Raw genomic sequence first — 14,212 nt, forward strand, 5'->3', positions numbered from 1 at the left:
CTGAACAAAAGAGAGACTCTATCTCTACTAAAAATAGAAAAAAATTAATTGGCCAACTAAAAATATATAGAAAAAATTAGCCAGGCATGGTGGCGCATGCCTGTAGTCCCAGCTACTTAGGAGGCTGAGGCAGGAGGATTGCTTGAGCCCAGGAGTTTGAGGTTGCTGTGAGCTAGGCTGATGACACGGCACTCTAGCCCCGGGCATCAGAGCGAGACTCTGTCTCAAAAAAAAGAAGTATATGAACTAGCAACTGATTGGTAAAGGAAACAGCTGAAATTTGAAATCATATTTTAAGCTTAATTTAGTTCTAGAACTATTAACCACAGGAGCTTCTGCAACTACTGATAGATCCTATAATTATCATGATTCCATTTTTCCCTATTAAAGTTTACCCTAGCACTGTGGATGACTATAAAAATTGATATTTCCAGTGCAGATAAAAAATAGAAATATTAAAATAACCAAGGAAAATTTCAAGTTTATTTAAAAACTGATACTTCAGAAGCAGACATGAAAGGCAAAGAAGAGCCAATAAAAGTATAATTGGTGCTTTTGAAATAAAGGGAAATGAAGTTAAAAGATATTAAATAAAATCATCTGAAGTAAAAACTTGATGCTGCAAACTAAAAAGGCTCACCTTGTCTCAGGAAAGACTGATATAAAATTGCTAATCCCAAGGTGGAAAGCAAGAAGAAAAAAAGGCAGTTTAAAGAGGTGCAGTGGGAGTATTAGTTTGGCCTCAGGGTTTTCCACTATAATAAATGAAGCCAGAAAGCAAAGGAGAAATGTCTACACAGTTGTGAGGAGGAGAAACATAAACCAAGAATTGTATAGCCAGATAATTTGCTCTTAGACAAGTCATTCTTATGCACCCAAGATCTTAGAGAATACAGCAATCATGAATGCTTAATTTTCTTTTTTGCTTTAAAATCTATCCAACTAAGTGATGAATCAAAATAGCCAAGATTACAGGAAAGTATAAAGGATTGGTAGTATAGACTGAATCAATTTAAATAGAGAAGAATCTTCAGGAATTCAGATTACTGAGGAGAATGCAAATGGCACAAGGCTTAGCAATATACAATAAGAACAGAGACATAGACCTTTGGAACAGGACTGAGAATCCCAAGATGAAACCATTCGCATATGGTAATCTCATCTTTGACAAAGTAGACAAAAATATACACTGGGAAAAAGAATCTCTTTTCAATAAATGGTGCTGAGAAAACTAGAACGCTACCTGCAAAAGTGATCCCCACCTTTCACCTCTCACAAAAATCAATTCAAGATGGATAACAGACTTAAACCTAAGGCATGAAACCTTAAGAATTCTAGAAGATGTTGGGAAGACCCTCTCAGACACCGGCCTAGAAAAAGAATTTTTGAAGACCCCCAAAGCAATCACCACAGCAACAAAAATAAATAAATGGGATCTGATCAAATTAAAAAGCTTTTGCACAGCCAAAGACACTATCATTAGAGCGAATAGACAGCCTACAGAATGGGAGAAAATATTTGCTCTCCACACATCCAATAAAGGGCAGATAATAAGAATCTACCTAGAACTTAAAAAACATCAACAAGAAAAAATCAAACAACCCCCTCAATAAATGGGCAAAGGAAATGAATAGAAACTTTTCAAAAGAAGACAGAATAATGGCCAGCAAACATATTTAAAAAATGTTCAATATCTCTAATCATTAGAGAAATGCAAATCAAAACCACAATGAGATATCACCTAACCCCAGTGAGATTGGCCTCTATCAAAAAATGCCAAAACAGGGGCCAGGCCCGGTGGCTCACGCCTGTAATCCTAGTACTCTGGGAGGCCAAGGCAGGCGGATTGCTCGAGGTCAGGAGTTCAAAACCAGCCTGAGCAAGAGCGAGATCCCATCTTTACTATAAATAGAAAGAAATTAATTGGCCAACTAATATATATAGAAAAAATTAGCTGGGCATGGTGGCGCATGCCTGTAGTCTCAGCTACTTGGGAGGCTGAGGCAGTAGGATTGCTTGAGGCCAGGAGTTTGAGGTTGCTGTGAGCTAGGTTGACGCCATGGCACTCACTCTAGCCTGGGGAACAAAGCGAGACTCTGTCTCAAAAAAAAAAAAAAATCCCCAAACAACAAATGTTGGCAAGGACGTGGAGAGATGGGAACACTCTTACACTGCTAGTGGGACTGCAAATTAGTGCAACCTCTGTGGAAAAGAATTTGGAGATACCTCAAAGAGCTAAAAATAGAAATACCATTAGATCCAGCAATAGCACTATTAGGCATCTACCCAAAAGAACAAAAGACATTCTATAATAAAGACATCTGCACCCAAATGTTTACGGCACCACAATTCATTATTGCAAGGATGTGGAAACTATCCAAGTGCCTGTCAATTCATGAGTGGATTATTAAAATTTGGTATGTGTATAACAATGGAATATTACTCAATTATAAGAAATGACAGTGATCTAGCACCTCTTATATTTTCCTGGATTGAGCTTGAGCCCATTATCTGAAGTGAGGTATCTCAAGATGGGAGGAATAGCCTCCACACGTACTCACCATCAAATTGATCAACACTATGGTGCTCACACTGTAGTACTGTGTTTCCCCACAAATAAGACCTCCCCATAAAATAAGCCCTAGCAGGATTTCTAAGCATTTGCGCAACATAAGCCCTACCCAGAAAATAAGACCTAGTGATGGGCATGGCTATGCAGCATATCTGCACAACCCATGCATTTCATCACGGAGTGGTAAAGAAGATGAGCAGCCCTTCTCATCTGCCCCATGACAGCTCTATTGCTCGAAATGAGAGATTGGGGCCAATGGTTCTAAAGGAAATAGAGTCCCAAGAAATTCAGCATGGAATTTGGGGTTTGGAGAGTTATGATGATGTTCCAGAAGAAGATGACTTAAGTATATCTGAATAAATGTAGATTGTTGTACTATACTTAAAAAAAATAACATATCCCCTGAAAATAAGCCCTAGGCTGTCTTCTTGAGGAAAAATAAATATAAGACCCTGTCTTATTTTCGGGGAAACATAGTACTATTCTCCAGGGATTAGGGGGTTGCGGGGTAAACTCACAACTAGTGGTTGCGGTGAGCATTGTAGAGGGGAAGGGCATGCCTCTAATCCTTGCTTGGGTGACATAAAATGTAACCAAAATGTTTATACTCTCATAATATCCTGAAATAAAAAAATTTAAAAATTTAAAAAAAAATTTTAACAAAAATGTGGGGGGCAAGATTGGGAGAAAAAGTAACTATGTACAGATTCGTTCATCTTTCACAATAGGAAAGCAAACACTGCTGTCTAAAGTTGGAACACAATATCTAAAAGTTAAGATAGAATTTGCTTTTAAATAATCTTCCCTATTAACTTCAGAGATAACTTTTAGGAACTAATTTCTTATGGTGAAAAATATATCAATTCAGTGATTCTTTCATTTCACTTCAGTTTCCCCACCCCTTCTAGTTAAGTGTAAATAAAGCTAACTTTAATGTTTGTACTAAAAAATGGCATGATCTAATTTTTCTAATATTATATCCACATATATGCATAGATAGAAGTCTGGAATGATGCATACAAATAGCAATTAATTTGTTACTTGGGTAGTGGCATTTTTCTTCCTTTTTATGTTTTAATGTAATGAACATGTATCACTTTTCAAAAATTAGCCATTATTCTTTAAAAAAAAGAATGATAAATTTCCTGCACTTTAATTCACAACATTTATCTCTTTCTATTTTTGGCTGTAGCTCATTGGCAACATTTTGTTAGTCAACAGAGATGTTTGCTCTTAAGAGAATGTAAGATTTGCTCTAACTTGCCTTTGTATTCCTCAAAGGAAGCATGGTGTAATAGTTAAAAAAAAAACTCAAGAACTACCTCTTACTGATCCCTCACTACTCACCTATGGTAGTGCCATGGTAAAACCTTTTCTATTCATTCTTTGATTTAATCCTCACAGCCCTGAGGCAAGTACTTTCCCTTTTTACAGATAAGGTAGAATAATTTGCCTAAAAAGTCACACAGCATCAAGAAGATTTTAAAAAATCAAGCTCAGGGTATAAAGGTAAAGGAACCACTCGTGTTAGAGTAAGAAAGGCCTGGGTTCAAATCTGGATTCTGTTACTTAGCAATGTGACCTTGGGCAAGTGACAACTTGTCATCTTCATTTTTTCCATCTTCAAAATGAGCAGATTACCATCCTATCTCATTACATGGCTAAAAAATAATAAAGCTCTTCGTTCTCCATTTGGCACACAGAAAGCATTCTATTTGGTGGTAAGTTTCTGCCATGCTAAGAATATCAAGAAGAGTATGGTATCACAAAGGTAACTAGAAATCTGTAAATATCAGAGAAATTTAAGTCATGTACCATTGAATCTTAGTGGAAAGTGTTTTCATCTTTCCTTTTGAGTCTGTTCATAAAACAGTCTAATATTCAAGTATTATAACATACAAATATAAGAGCTTGAGGAGTTATGAAAGTTTAGTAAAATATGACATAATAGTAGATCAATTTGGGGTCAACTAGAACAGATTAAGTTCCTGAGCATAAAGGTTACTACTTGGCTTCATTTAAAGTTGCCTCAGGGAAACCAGTCCTATTTTGAGGGAAAATTATAATTTAAAACCATCACCTTAAAAGTAAAACCATATAAAATTTTTATTCCATTTTTCTCTGAAAATTAGTTTAATTTTTGATTCTACTTTCAAGCCCTAATTACTTCAAATAAAAATTTACAAGGCTTCTCTATTCCCCCTCAAAATGAACTTTTTATCTAACAAGGAAGCCACAGAAAACTGGTTAAAATATATAGCACTGATCTTAAGTAACCTGACTGAAATAAAAGTTTATCTGCATATTTTTAATAATTAAAGAACATATAAAAATAAATTTAATTGACTTTTGAAAGAAGCAATTTCCATAATTTATTTATTTATTTTTTTGAGACAGAGTCTCACTCTGCCCAGGCTAGAGTGCCATGGCGTCAGCCTAGCTCATAGCAACCTCAAACTCCTGGGCTCAAGTGATCCTTCTGTCTCAGCCTCCCGAGTAGCTGGGACTACAGGCATGCGCCACCATGCCCAGCTAATTGTTTTCTATATATTTTTAGTTGTCCAATTAATTTCTTTCTATTTTTAGTAGAGACGGGTCTCGCTCTTGCTCAGGCTGGTCTCGAACTCCTGACCTTGAGCGATCCTTCTGCCTCAGCCTCCCAGAGTGCTAGGATTATAGGCATGAGCCACTGTGCCTGGCCCAATTTCCATTAATTTAAAAGGCCACTTTATAAACCATAATTTTAAATTTTGAACAGCTAATCTGCTCTATTATATCTGCCAAGATATAGAGAATCCTTAATTTCTACTCTAAGTTTTAGCATAATGACATTTCTGGGTACAGCAGTAATATGCTATATTGCATTTAATAAATAACGGAATTAAAAAAATAATAGAGCTTCCATGATCACTGAATAAATTAGTGAAATCTAAGAGAGTGCTTTTGTAACCTCCAACAATAATTTGCACCAAAAGGCATACTAGAACATGCATACCTCAAGTCATCACTTGGTTCTTTTTTTTCTGGAAGTTCCATATGCTTGGAGTCTGTTGATTGGTGCTCTTCAGCAACACTGGGCTCCTGGCTTACCAAGGGGACCTCTGAAGCAACTGAGAGTTCCCCTTCATTGGAGACTCCAAAGAGGTCAGGGTCATCTTGAATTACATCAATTACAAGGACATCATCTTCATATGCTTTAAGAATATCTGGAAACTCCACTTTGATTTCTGAAAAATTCTTAGTCATTTTTCCACCACTAACTTCACTGGAAACTCGTTGGAAGGGTTCTTGTACATCAGAGCAGAAGGAAGAACTTTTCTCTATACACCCAGGATCACAAGAAAAAGTATTGTTTTCAACTGTGAGAGAAACAGCTTCCTTTTTAGAAACAATACGGCCTGATTCAGAGATGTGATTAGATGCTTTATTACCATTACTGTACTGCTTTGTAAAGCTTGAAGAAATACTATAGGAATTCTTCCTGTAGAATGAGTCAGAACTGGCTTGCACTGGAGTTACGTTATTTTGCATGCTAAATGACTGAGGTCCTGAAGTAGAGATGGAGACACTTTCTTTATTTCTATTCTGTCTTACCTCTGCTCCAGATAAATTGTCAAGAAGTTCTAAGGGACTGTAAGCTTCTCTTTCTGATGACTTGGCATTTACTTCTTTTCTTTTTTCTGTCTTATTCTTAAGTAAAGGAATTTTAAAATTAGTCAGCCGTCCTGTGTTCAATATTTTAAGCAAGTCTGGAACTACAAGTGTTTGTTTAGCAATGCACGCTTTTCGATGAATAGTTTTGTCTGTAGAGTTACTTGCTTCCTGACCATCTTGGGAAGCCATTGTCAAATTTAGTCTTGTTAAATTTCCTCTATCTTTTTTTTTACTGACTGTTAAGCTTTGAGTTACCTTAGTTAACGGAATATCTTCGGTAGTATTAGAAACTACCTCTGACCCAGTTCTGTTCAGTTCTTCTGGGTTTATCTTTTTATCATCCTTGATTATAGGTTCCTTTACAACCATTAAATTAGGTTCTGCTGTAGAAACTGAAGAGAAACAATTTAAACGAGAATCCAATTCCTCTTTACTTGAAGATTCAACGTTTGTTTCTGTTAAGGAACTTTCTAACAATAATTTGGAGTCAGTTAAGTGAGTCTGATTTGTTTGATGTTTAAGAAAATCATCTTGCCCAAAACTTTCCTGAGACCCAGGAATAATGTAATTTGATCCTGGCAAAGAAGCCTTTTTCCAACACTGGGCAGATATTCTAGCACATGAATAACAAGGCCAAGTTCTTTTACCAGTCATCGGTATTGTTCTGCGACAGCTTACCTTCAACTCTTCGGCTTCATTTCTAAAGTCTTCCCGTGAAGATTTCTTTTCAATATGATGGTAATCATTAGGTAATTTCACTGTGGAGCTTTTCATGTATTTAAAATACTCTTCTGGCTCCATGTTTTTACATTCTAATGGCTCTGAAGCATTTTTTGTTTCTTCTTTCAAAGATAGTTCAAAGGTTGTCTGAAATATAGCATTTACATGATGTCCAGGACTTGGGTTTTTTTCTACAGTTTCTGGGAGGCTTAATAAATGATCCATTGAAGAATGCACATTATGGTTTACTTTTCTCAAAATATTTGAAGAATTTTTTTTAGTCTCTAAAGTCTCTGCTTCTTTACCCTTGGCGCCCATTTGATTTTCTTGTAACACCAACTCAGACTTGTTATATACATTAGAGAAATTCATCTCAATAGCTGTTGCATCTCCTTTTCCAAATAACTTCATCCTTTTTCTGGGTTTCCTCCCAACATTGCTCTCCTCTACTGAATATTTATTTTTTTCACTTTGAAGGCAGGAAAGCAAGCCATTATTTTTACTTTGGTATAAATCACTTTCTTCTTGCAGTAACTTACTCACTCCCATTAAATTTCCTTCAGTTTGTAAGAGCTGAGGAATACTATTTGTATTACTCTTCTCTGCAAGATTCCTAAGGTTTTCTTTCTTTAACTTTGAAGAATTCTCCGCTACATGCATACATCCACCATCAGGTTTGTATGCCAAGTTGTTTTCATCATTACAACCCTTGGAATGGGGGAAACAATTGCAATCATGTAATTTTAAAATGGAATTATTTTCTACTCCAGGTGACAAGCTGTTACAAGAATATTTTGGAGTATTCTTGTACAGTTCATCTTGGAATTCAACCTTAATATTTTGTGTAGCCTCATTTTCAGTTATTTTGAGAGGTGGGCTTTCTAAGCTTTTAATTTTTTTTATTCGAATTCTTCTTTTAATACCTTCTACCAAACCTTCCTTACCCAAAGACTGCAAGAAAGCCATATTTTGATATTCACTGCACTCCACTGTTTGAAAAGATTCCGAACTGGTTAATGATTCCTTTCTTACCACATCAATCCCTGGCTGTGGATCATCACTCAAGGCTTCAGTAACTTTTCTTTTTTCCTTGGCTGATCAAAACAACAAAACATACCAGAAAATATTTTATATTGAGGAGGAAAAAGCAATCCCACTTAAAATAAAAAATCATGAAACTATCCATTTTTACCTCACTGAATAGCTGTATGGAAATATACTTTTGTTTTTAAATGAAAGCTATAATTTCTACGGAACTACATATAAACCTGTAGAAATTCTAAGGCGGCTGAATAACCCTTAGCATCATCTTTTCACACTAGCCAAAAGGGACCACTAGGAATTCCTCCCAGTAATTCTGACCAAAGGCTTCTGAGGAGGCAAACACCTTTTAAAAACAATTCGGTTTTCCCCTCTCCTAGTCAACCATGTGCATCAGAAATGACCATGCAGAATCAAGTTAAAGACCAGTGGTAAGACAAAGATGGAGGAAGCGGAGGTACAAGAGCTAAAAGGGAGTAACCACTGAGTGTTTCTGTGTCTTCCCAATTGCAAGGGGAGCTCCGCCTCCTTGGCTGCTTCAATGCCTGAGGGCTCTGACCAACCCACCTGGTCCCCCGCCCCTCCGCTCGCAGCCTTGCGGCCTTCCCGGCCCCAGCCGCCTCACCCGATTTGTCACTTTCCATCTTTTCTCTCCCAGACGCCCGGGGCACCATTCTTTTATTCCTGCTCTCTTCACGCCCCGCGGCCTCAGGGCCGCAGCCTCCCGCCTCGTCCGGCCCCGGCGCCAGGCGCCGGCCTCGCTTCCTCGAGCCTCGCGCTTCACCTTCACGCCCCGGGGCCGTCACGGGGCCCGGGGGCAGACGCCGCCGCATCCGCCCTGGGCCGCCCGCCCTGCCCGCTGGGGCCCTGCCGCGCCTGCTACCCGGAGCCCACCGGCCACGCCAAGGCTGCTCCAGGCGCCCACAGCCTTCGGCCCGCCCGGCGCCTCCAGCCACCTCGGCCCGGGGCCGGAAGCGGAAGTGGGGCCCGCGTGGCTGCGGCCCGGGCTGGCACAGCAGGCCCCAACCGGCAGGAGGGCCGCGAGTCCGGCTTGTCTTCCAGGAGGACCCCTCGCGGCGCCCTGAAGGCGGTGGCGGCGACTGAGCCAAGGGCTTCATTGCGCGGGGCTGTGGTGAGGCTCCTCACGGGCTTCCTTCGTACCTTCCACTGTGCCGGAGCTTCCTGGAACCCTTTAGAGCTCCTCCCAGCTGCTGCTCCTCACGCGTTGGCTGCTCGTTGAAACGACTGTCGGCCAATGGCTTCTAACTTCATATCAAGTCTCCTAGAGACCCTTTCCAACTGCCTTCCTAATATGTCCACCCTGATATCCTGCAGGCACCTCAAACTCAGATCTGCAAAAGTTAGTTTTTCTCTCCTCACAAACTTGCTCCTCTCTTGTTGGTGGATGCACCACCATGCACCCAGTTGTTTAAGACAGAAATCTAGAAAGCAGAGACAACCTTTCCACTTCATCCCTCACATCCACATTCATTAGATCAGCTTGATTCTACTTTCTTAGTTTGTCAGCCACTCTTCCCTTTGCCACTACCATGGCTATGGCCCTCAGACTTTCTTGACTGACCTACTACATCAGCCTCTGAAATTTTGTTCATGCCTCCATCCTTGTGCCATTTCAGGCAAGCTTCCAACTCCTTGACAGGCCATGCCTCTCCAATTAAAGGGGATCCTAGCATTCCCCAGCTGGGCCTTTCATCAACTTCCTTTACTAAAATACTAAAACTAACAGAAGTCCCAACTCTTTAGTGTGGTATTTGCGACCAAGTTTGATATGACCCCTGAATATTTAATCAGTCTTGTCTACAACTGACATTGTAGGGAAAGTCTATGCTTCGATGGAAAACTATGCATAGAAGTCATCCTTCTGAATTACCTGATTCCCATTCTGTGGAAGTTATTTTACAACTCTGTAAATTGTAGATAAGTGATAACAACTCAATGGTCTACAGACATGCAAATTATGTCTAATAGAAGTTTAATTCTCTTCCCATCCCAACTGTGAAGAAGCCAGTTTTGCCTCCATTTCCACGTTCATTTCCTTCCTGACCTATAAATGTATTTGTTGTTTGGACTTATCCTTTGAACCAGTGGCGATAAAATATGCCTGATAAGAGAAATATAATCTTTAACACATGTTCATTTTTACATGTGTATAAGAGCCATGACTTCATCTTTTTTTGAAAACAGTCTTGTAACACCACACATACCCTGCACTTAAGCCACACTGGACTACTACTTGAGTTCCCCAGATTTCATATACTCTGCCATACATGTGCCTCTCTACATGCTTGTCTTGGAAATTCTTCCTTTGCTTGTCTGCCTGGTGCACTACATATTCTCTCCTTCAAGATTTGGTGCAAAGGTCACCCCCTGGAGGAGACTTCTCTGCTACTCTTTTCCTCGTACTTTGAGGGGGTCAAGTGTTCCTTCCTATCTGCTAATACACTGTTTTCAACTGTTTACTTGTGTGTCTCCCTCAGGGCAGATATTTTCCATTAATCTTCACTTTCTGTGTGTTTCAAGGGGACGTATTGTATTTGAATATAATGTGTGTTACACATTGTATCAAGAATACTAGGTATGATATATAGAGTGAGTATTGTGGCAGTTTGGATGAACAGCTCATGTCAAGTGTTCTTAGGAGCTTCCATAAAATAGAACTGAAGTAAAAGAGGCCTGTAAGATCCAGAAATTCTCCTTGTAAATACCCCTTATAAAATGGAAACCAGTTTAAGGGTAGCAAAATTTATTTTAAAAGTATGTTAGACATTTCAGACTATATTCTAAGTTCACTTTGTGCCTGTATGTCTCAGTTTCCTCATCTGTAAAATGAATTACTAGTATCTCCTATAGAGCTCTTGTGAGAATTAAATGTGCCAATATCTGTAAAGCACGTAGAACAATGCCTAGCAGACTATAAATGTGAATTAGATTTGTTAAATTAAAATATCAATATATATTAAAAGGTAGACTTTATAGAATTCTGACCTTTACCACCTTCAAATAAACATTTGCTTTAAAGATATTAGTTTTTTTTAAAAAAAGTGAAAATTCAAGAGTCCAGCTTCTTTGGTCTAAATAAGAAGTTGGTTATAGGCCCAGGAATTTAGAAACTTTTATAAGCTATAACCGAAATATGTAAAACAGGAATGAGTGGCCCGGGCATAGTGGCTCACACCTGTAATCCTAGCACTCTGGGAGGCTGAGGCAAGAGGATCACTTGGGTTCAGGAGTTTGAGACCAGCCTGAGCAAGAGCAAGACCCCATCTCTACTAAAAATTAACCAGGCATCATGGTGAGTACCTATAGTCTCAGCTGCTCGGGAGGCTGAAGCAAGAGGATCACTTGAGCCCAGAAGTTTGAGGTTGCAGTGACACTGCATTCTACCAAGGGTGACAGAGCAAGAATCTGTCTCAAAACAAACAAACAAACAAATAACCAGGAATGAGAAGAACGTGGTAGCATAGGAAATTGCAAAATCAAGTGCAGTTGGCCTTGCCTATCTGTGGGTTCCATATGTGTGGATTCAACCAACTGTGATCAAAAATACTAAAAAAAAAAAAAAAAAGCTAATAAAAAATAATAATGCAATAAAAATACAAATTTTAAAGCCAATACAATATAGCAACTAGTTACATGGCATTTACATTGTATTAGGTTTTATAAATAATCTAGAGATGATTTAAAGTATACAGGAGAGAGAGGTATATACAACCATAACGAGTAAGATGTGCAACGTTTGGGGGATGGACACACTTGAAGCTCTTACTCGAGGGGGGAGGGAGCCATGGACAATATATGTAACCTTAACACTTGTACCCCCATCATACGCTAAAAATAAAATAAAATAAAGTATACAGGAGGATGTGTGTAGATTAGGAATCCAGATTATATGCAAATATCATGCCATTTTATATAAGGAACTTGAGCATTGCTGATTTTGGTATTTTGAGGAATCCTGGAACCAATCTCCAGTAGATACTGAGTATACTCAGTGTTCTGAATGAGAAAATTTTAATCTTTATTACAGCTTTTAAAGTTCTCATACCAAACTGCTTTCACAGAAACTTGAGATTAGATTTTTTTATACAAGTGTTACCAACAATACACTTGTCCCTGAGGCCACATCAGAACAATGAGGACCCGTGGTTTGAGGAGCAGGAAAGAGAGAAGTATTAATTTGCAGGCAAATGAGGAAAAGGTCAGACTCCAGTCTTAAAGTACCAATTCTTAATCATTGTTAGAATACAGAGCTTTTAAAGGGAGGTTTCTCATGACCTCCACCCAGACCTCTGCCTGCCTGCCCTGGGCTTCCAGACAGCTCTGCTGAGCCATCTTCTATAGCACAAAGGACACTCCCCTGCCCTTCCTAACCACTGGCCTGAGGCAGGGATACAGTATTAGTTCCTCAAAAGAGTGAGGTTTAAAAGAAACAGAAAATATTTTTGCCATTTTTTCAGGCCATTCCCTCTATTATACATTCCCCACTGTCAATTTTACACTTCCATGTCTATGTAACACCTACTCTGTTACATATTCATGGATCTTCTGTTCTCTTTAGTGAAATGATTGTCATAAGCCTACTATCGTGTATGGCAATGTGTAGAAAGGGTAGGCACTGTCATTTATCAGAAAAGACTGTGTCTTCCTAGTGGCAGATTTCACATACTTAGGAATCCAGAACATGGAGCAGAATATTTATTTATCTATACCTATTGGGTTACATCTCAGTCCACACAAAGATGAACTAACATGGGTGCCTGGGAGTCCCTTATTTTCTAGCCCTTTCCTTTTTTTTTTTTTTTTTTTTACCCCTCTGGCTTTGCCCCTATATCCTGATGGACACTATTGCCCAGCCCTTGAAGTCAACTTCAGGGTCATTCCTTCTTCAATGTCCCTTGTGCATGGCAGGTCCTAGTTCTATCCTGGAAAGAAGACAGCAGAGCCACATTCTCTGTACTCTACTAGTTTTAGAATATTGATCCACAGTTATTGGACTGGCTACATAATTTATGGGTCCCAGTACAAAATGAAAACTCAGAGCCCTGTGTTTAAAAATTTAGTTTCAAGACAATGACAGCAGAGCATTAAACCAAGCTCTGTTCAACTACAGAAGTCACATGCTCATAAAACTGGCCATATGAATCCATGTCCTATCTATACAAACATCTGTATGACTAACAAACTTTTCGGGTGCTAATATTTATCAACTCTAACATCATAACTTCTATTCTTTATGTGCCACTCCTTGGCCAGTTTATAGTCAGAGCAATTTCATACTGTTCTGCTGCCCTGCTATGAATCACAGAGCCCAACCCCTGCAGCCTGCATCTTCCATGCTCCTAGGTGAGCTGGCCAATAGAGAATCGTGGTAGAAAAGTGAAGGGGAAGCTCCCCCCCCCCCATTGATTTCTGCCTCATGCTGCCTATCAAACAGCAGCTGCAGCTCCCCTGGGGCTCCATCTCTCCATGGTCCCTCTGGTGCTCCAGAGAGCTTCCAGATGCTCTCTGGTGCAGCTTCAGCCATGTGCCTTGAGGTCTGTTTGACCTTCCAGCCTAGGGGCAGTGGTGGCTTCCTGCTGTTATATCTGTTCACCCCACCGAATCCCACTTGATTTCTCAGTTCTTTTATCTGATTCCCCTTATTACATTCCTCTGTTTTTGTTGGGAGTGATGGGATTCAGGACATGCTACCCCCAATGGCAGAAGCAGGAAGGTCACTCTCACCTTCCCCCACACTTTCTCCCCTGAAACAGGCCATGAAATCTAGCTGACCTTCTCCTGAAGTAGGTCAAAGCCCATTGTTCCAGAGGTGTGCTTCCTACTCCCGCAAGAACACAATATCCTTAACTCTGAAGACACAGGGACACAGAAGAATCTGAAGAAAAAAGCCTTGCTAAGTTCTCCCTAGTTTGTTACCCTTACATCATACCTCTTGTCCAATCATACTTCTGCATGACTTTCTATTCTTCATCAAATCTAAACATAAAAGCACACATTTCCCTTTTTCTGTGGGTCTTCATTTCTGAAGCCTCCTGTGTGACGTAAAACTTACATGAAATAAGCGTGGATGCTTTTCTCTTGTTAATATATCTTTTATTACAGGCGTTAGGGTGGAAAACTTACTAGGTGCTCATGGCAGGTGGAGAAAGATTTCTCACATAGAGTTTAGGATAGAAAGAAGGAAAAGTTTATTTTTCTTTTTCC

At 39.5% G+C, this 14,212-nt stretch overlaps 1 protein-coding gene across 1 annotated transcript in view; it reads right to left on the reverse strand.

The window, feature by feature from the left end:
- TOPAZ1 (testis and ovary specific TOPAZ 1) overlaps positions 1-8,939 on the reverse strand; it is an 85,894-nt gene extending 76,955 nt beyond the window's left edge. The window contains 3 exon segments of the mRNA XM_075995110.1: positions 5,568-8,040; positions 8,482-8,562; positions 8,565-8,939. Of these exon segments, the coding sequence (XP_075851225.1) occupies positions 5,568-8,040; positions 8,482-8,562; positions 8,565-8,820 (2,810 nt within the window). The 5' untranslated portion in view covers positions 8,821-8,939.
- Positions 8,940-14,212: the final 5,273 nt, after the last annotated feature.

Source organism: Microcebus murinus, chromosome 1 (assembly GCF_040939455.1).
Source record: "Microcebus murinus isolate Inina chromosome 1, M.murinus_Inina_mat1.0, whole genome shotgun sequence".
Classification (NCBI taxonomy): Eukaryota; Metazoa; Chordata; class Mammalia; order Primates; family Cheirogaleidae; genus Microcebus; species Microcebus murinus.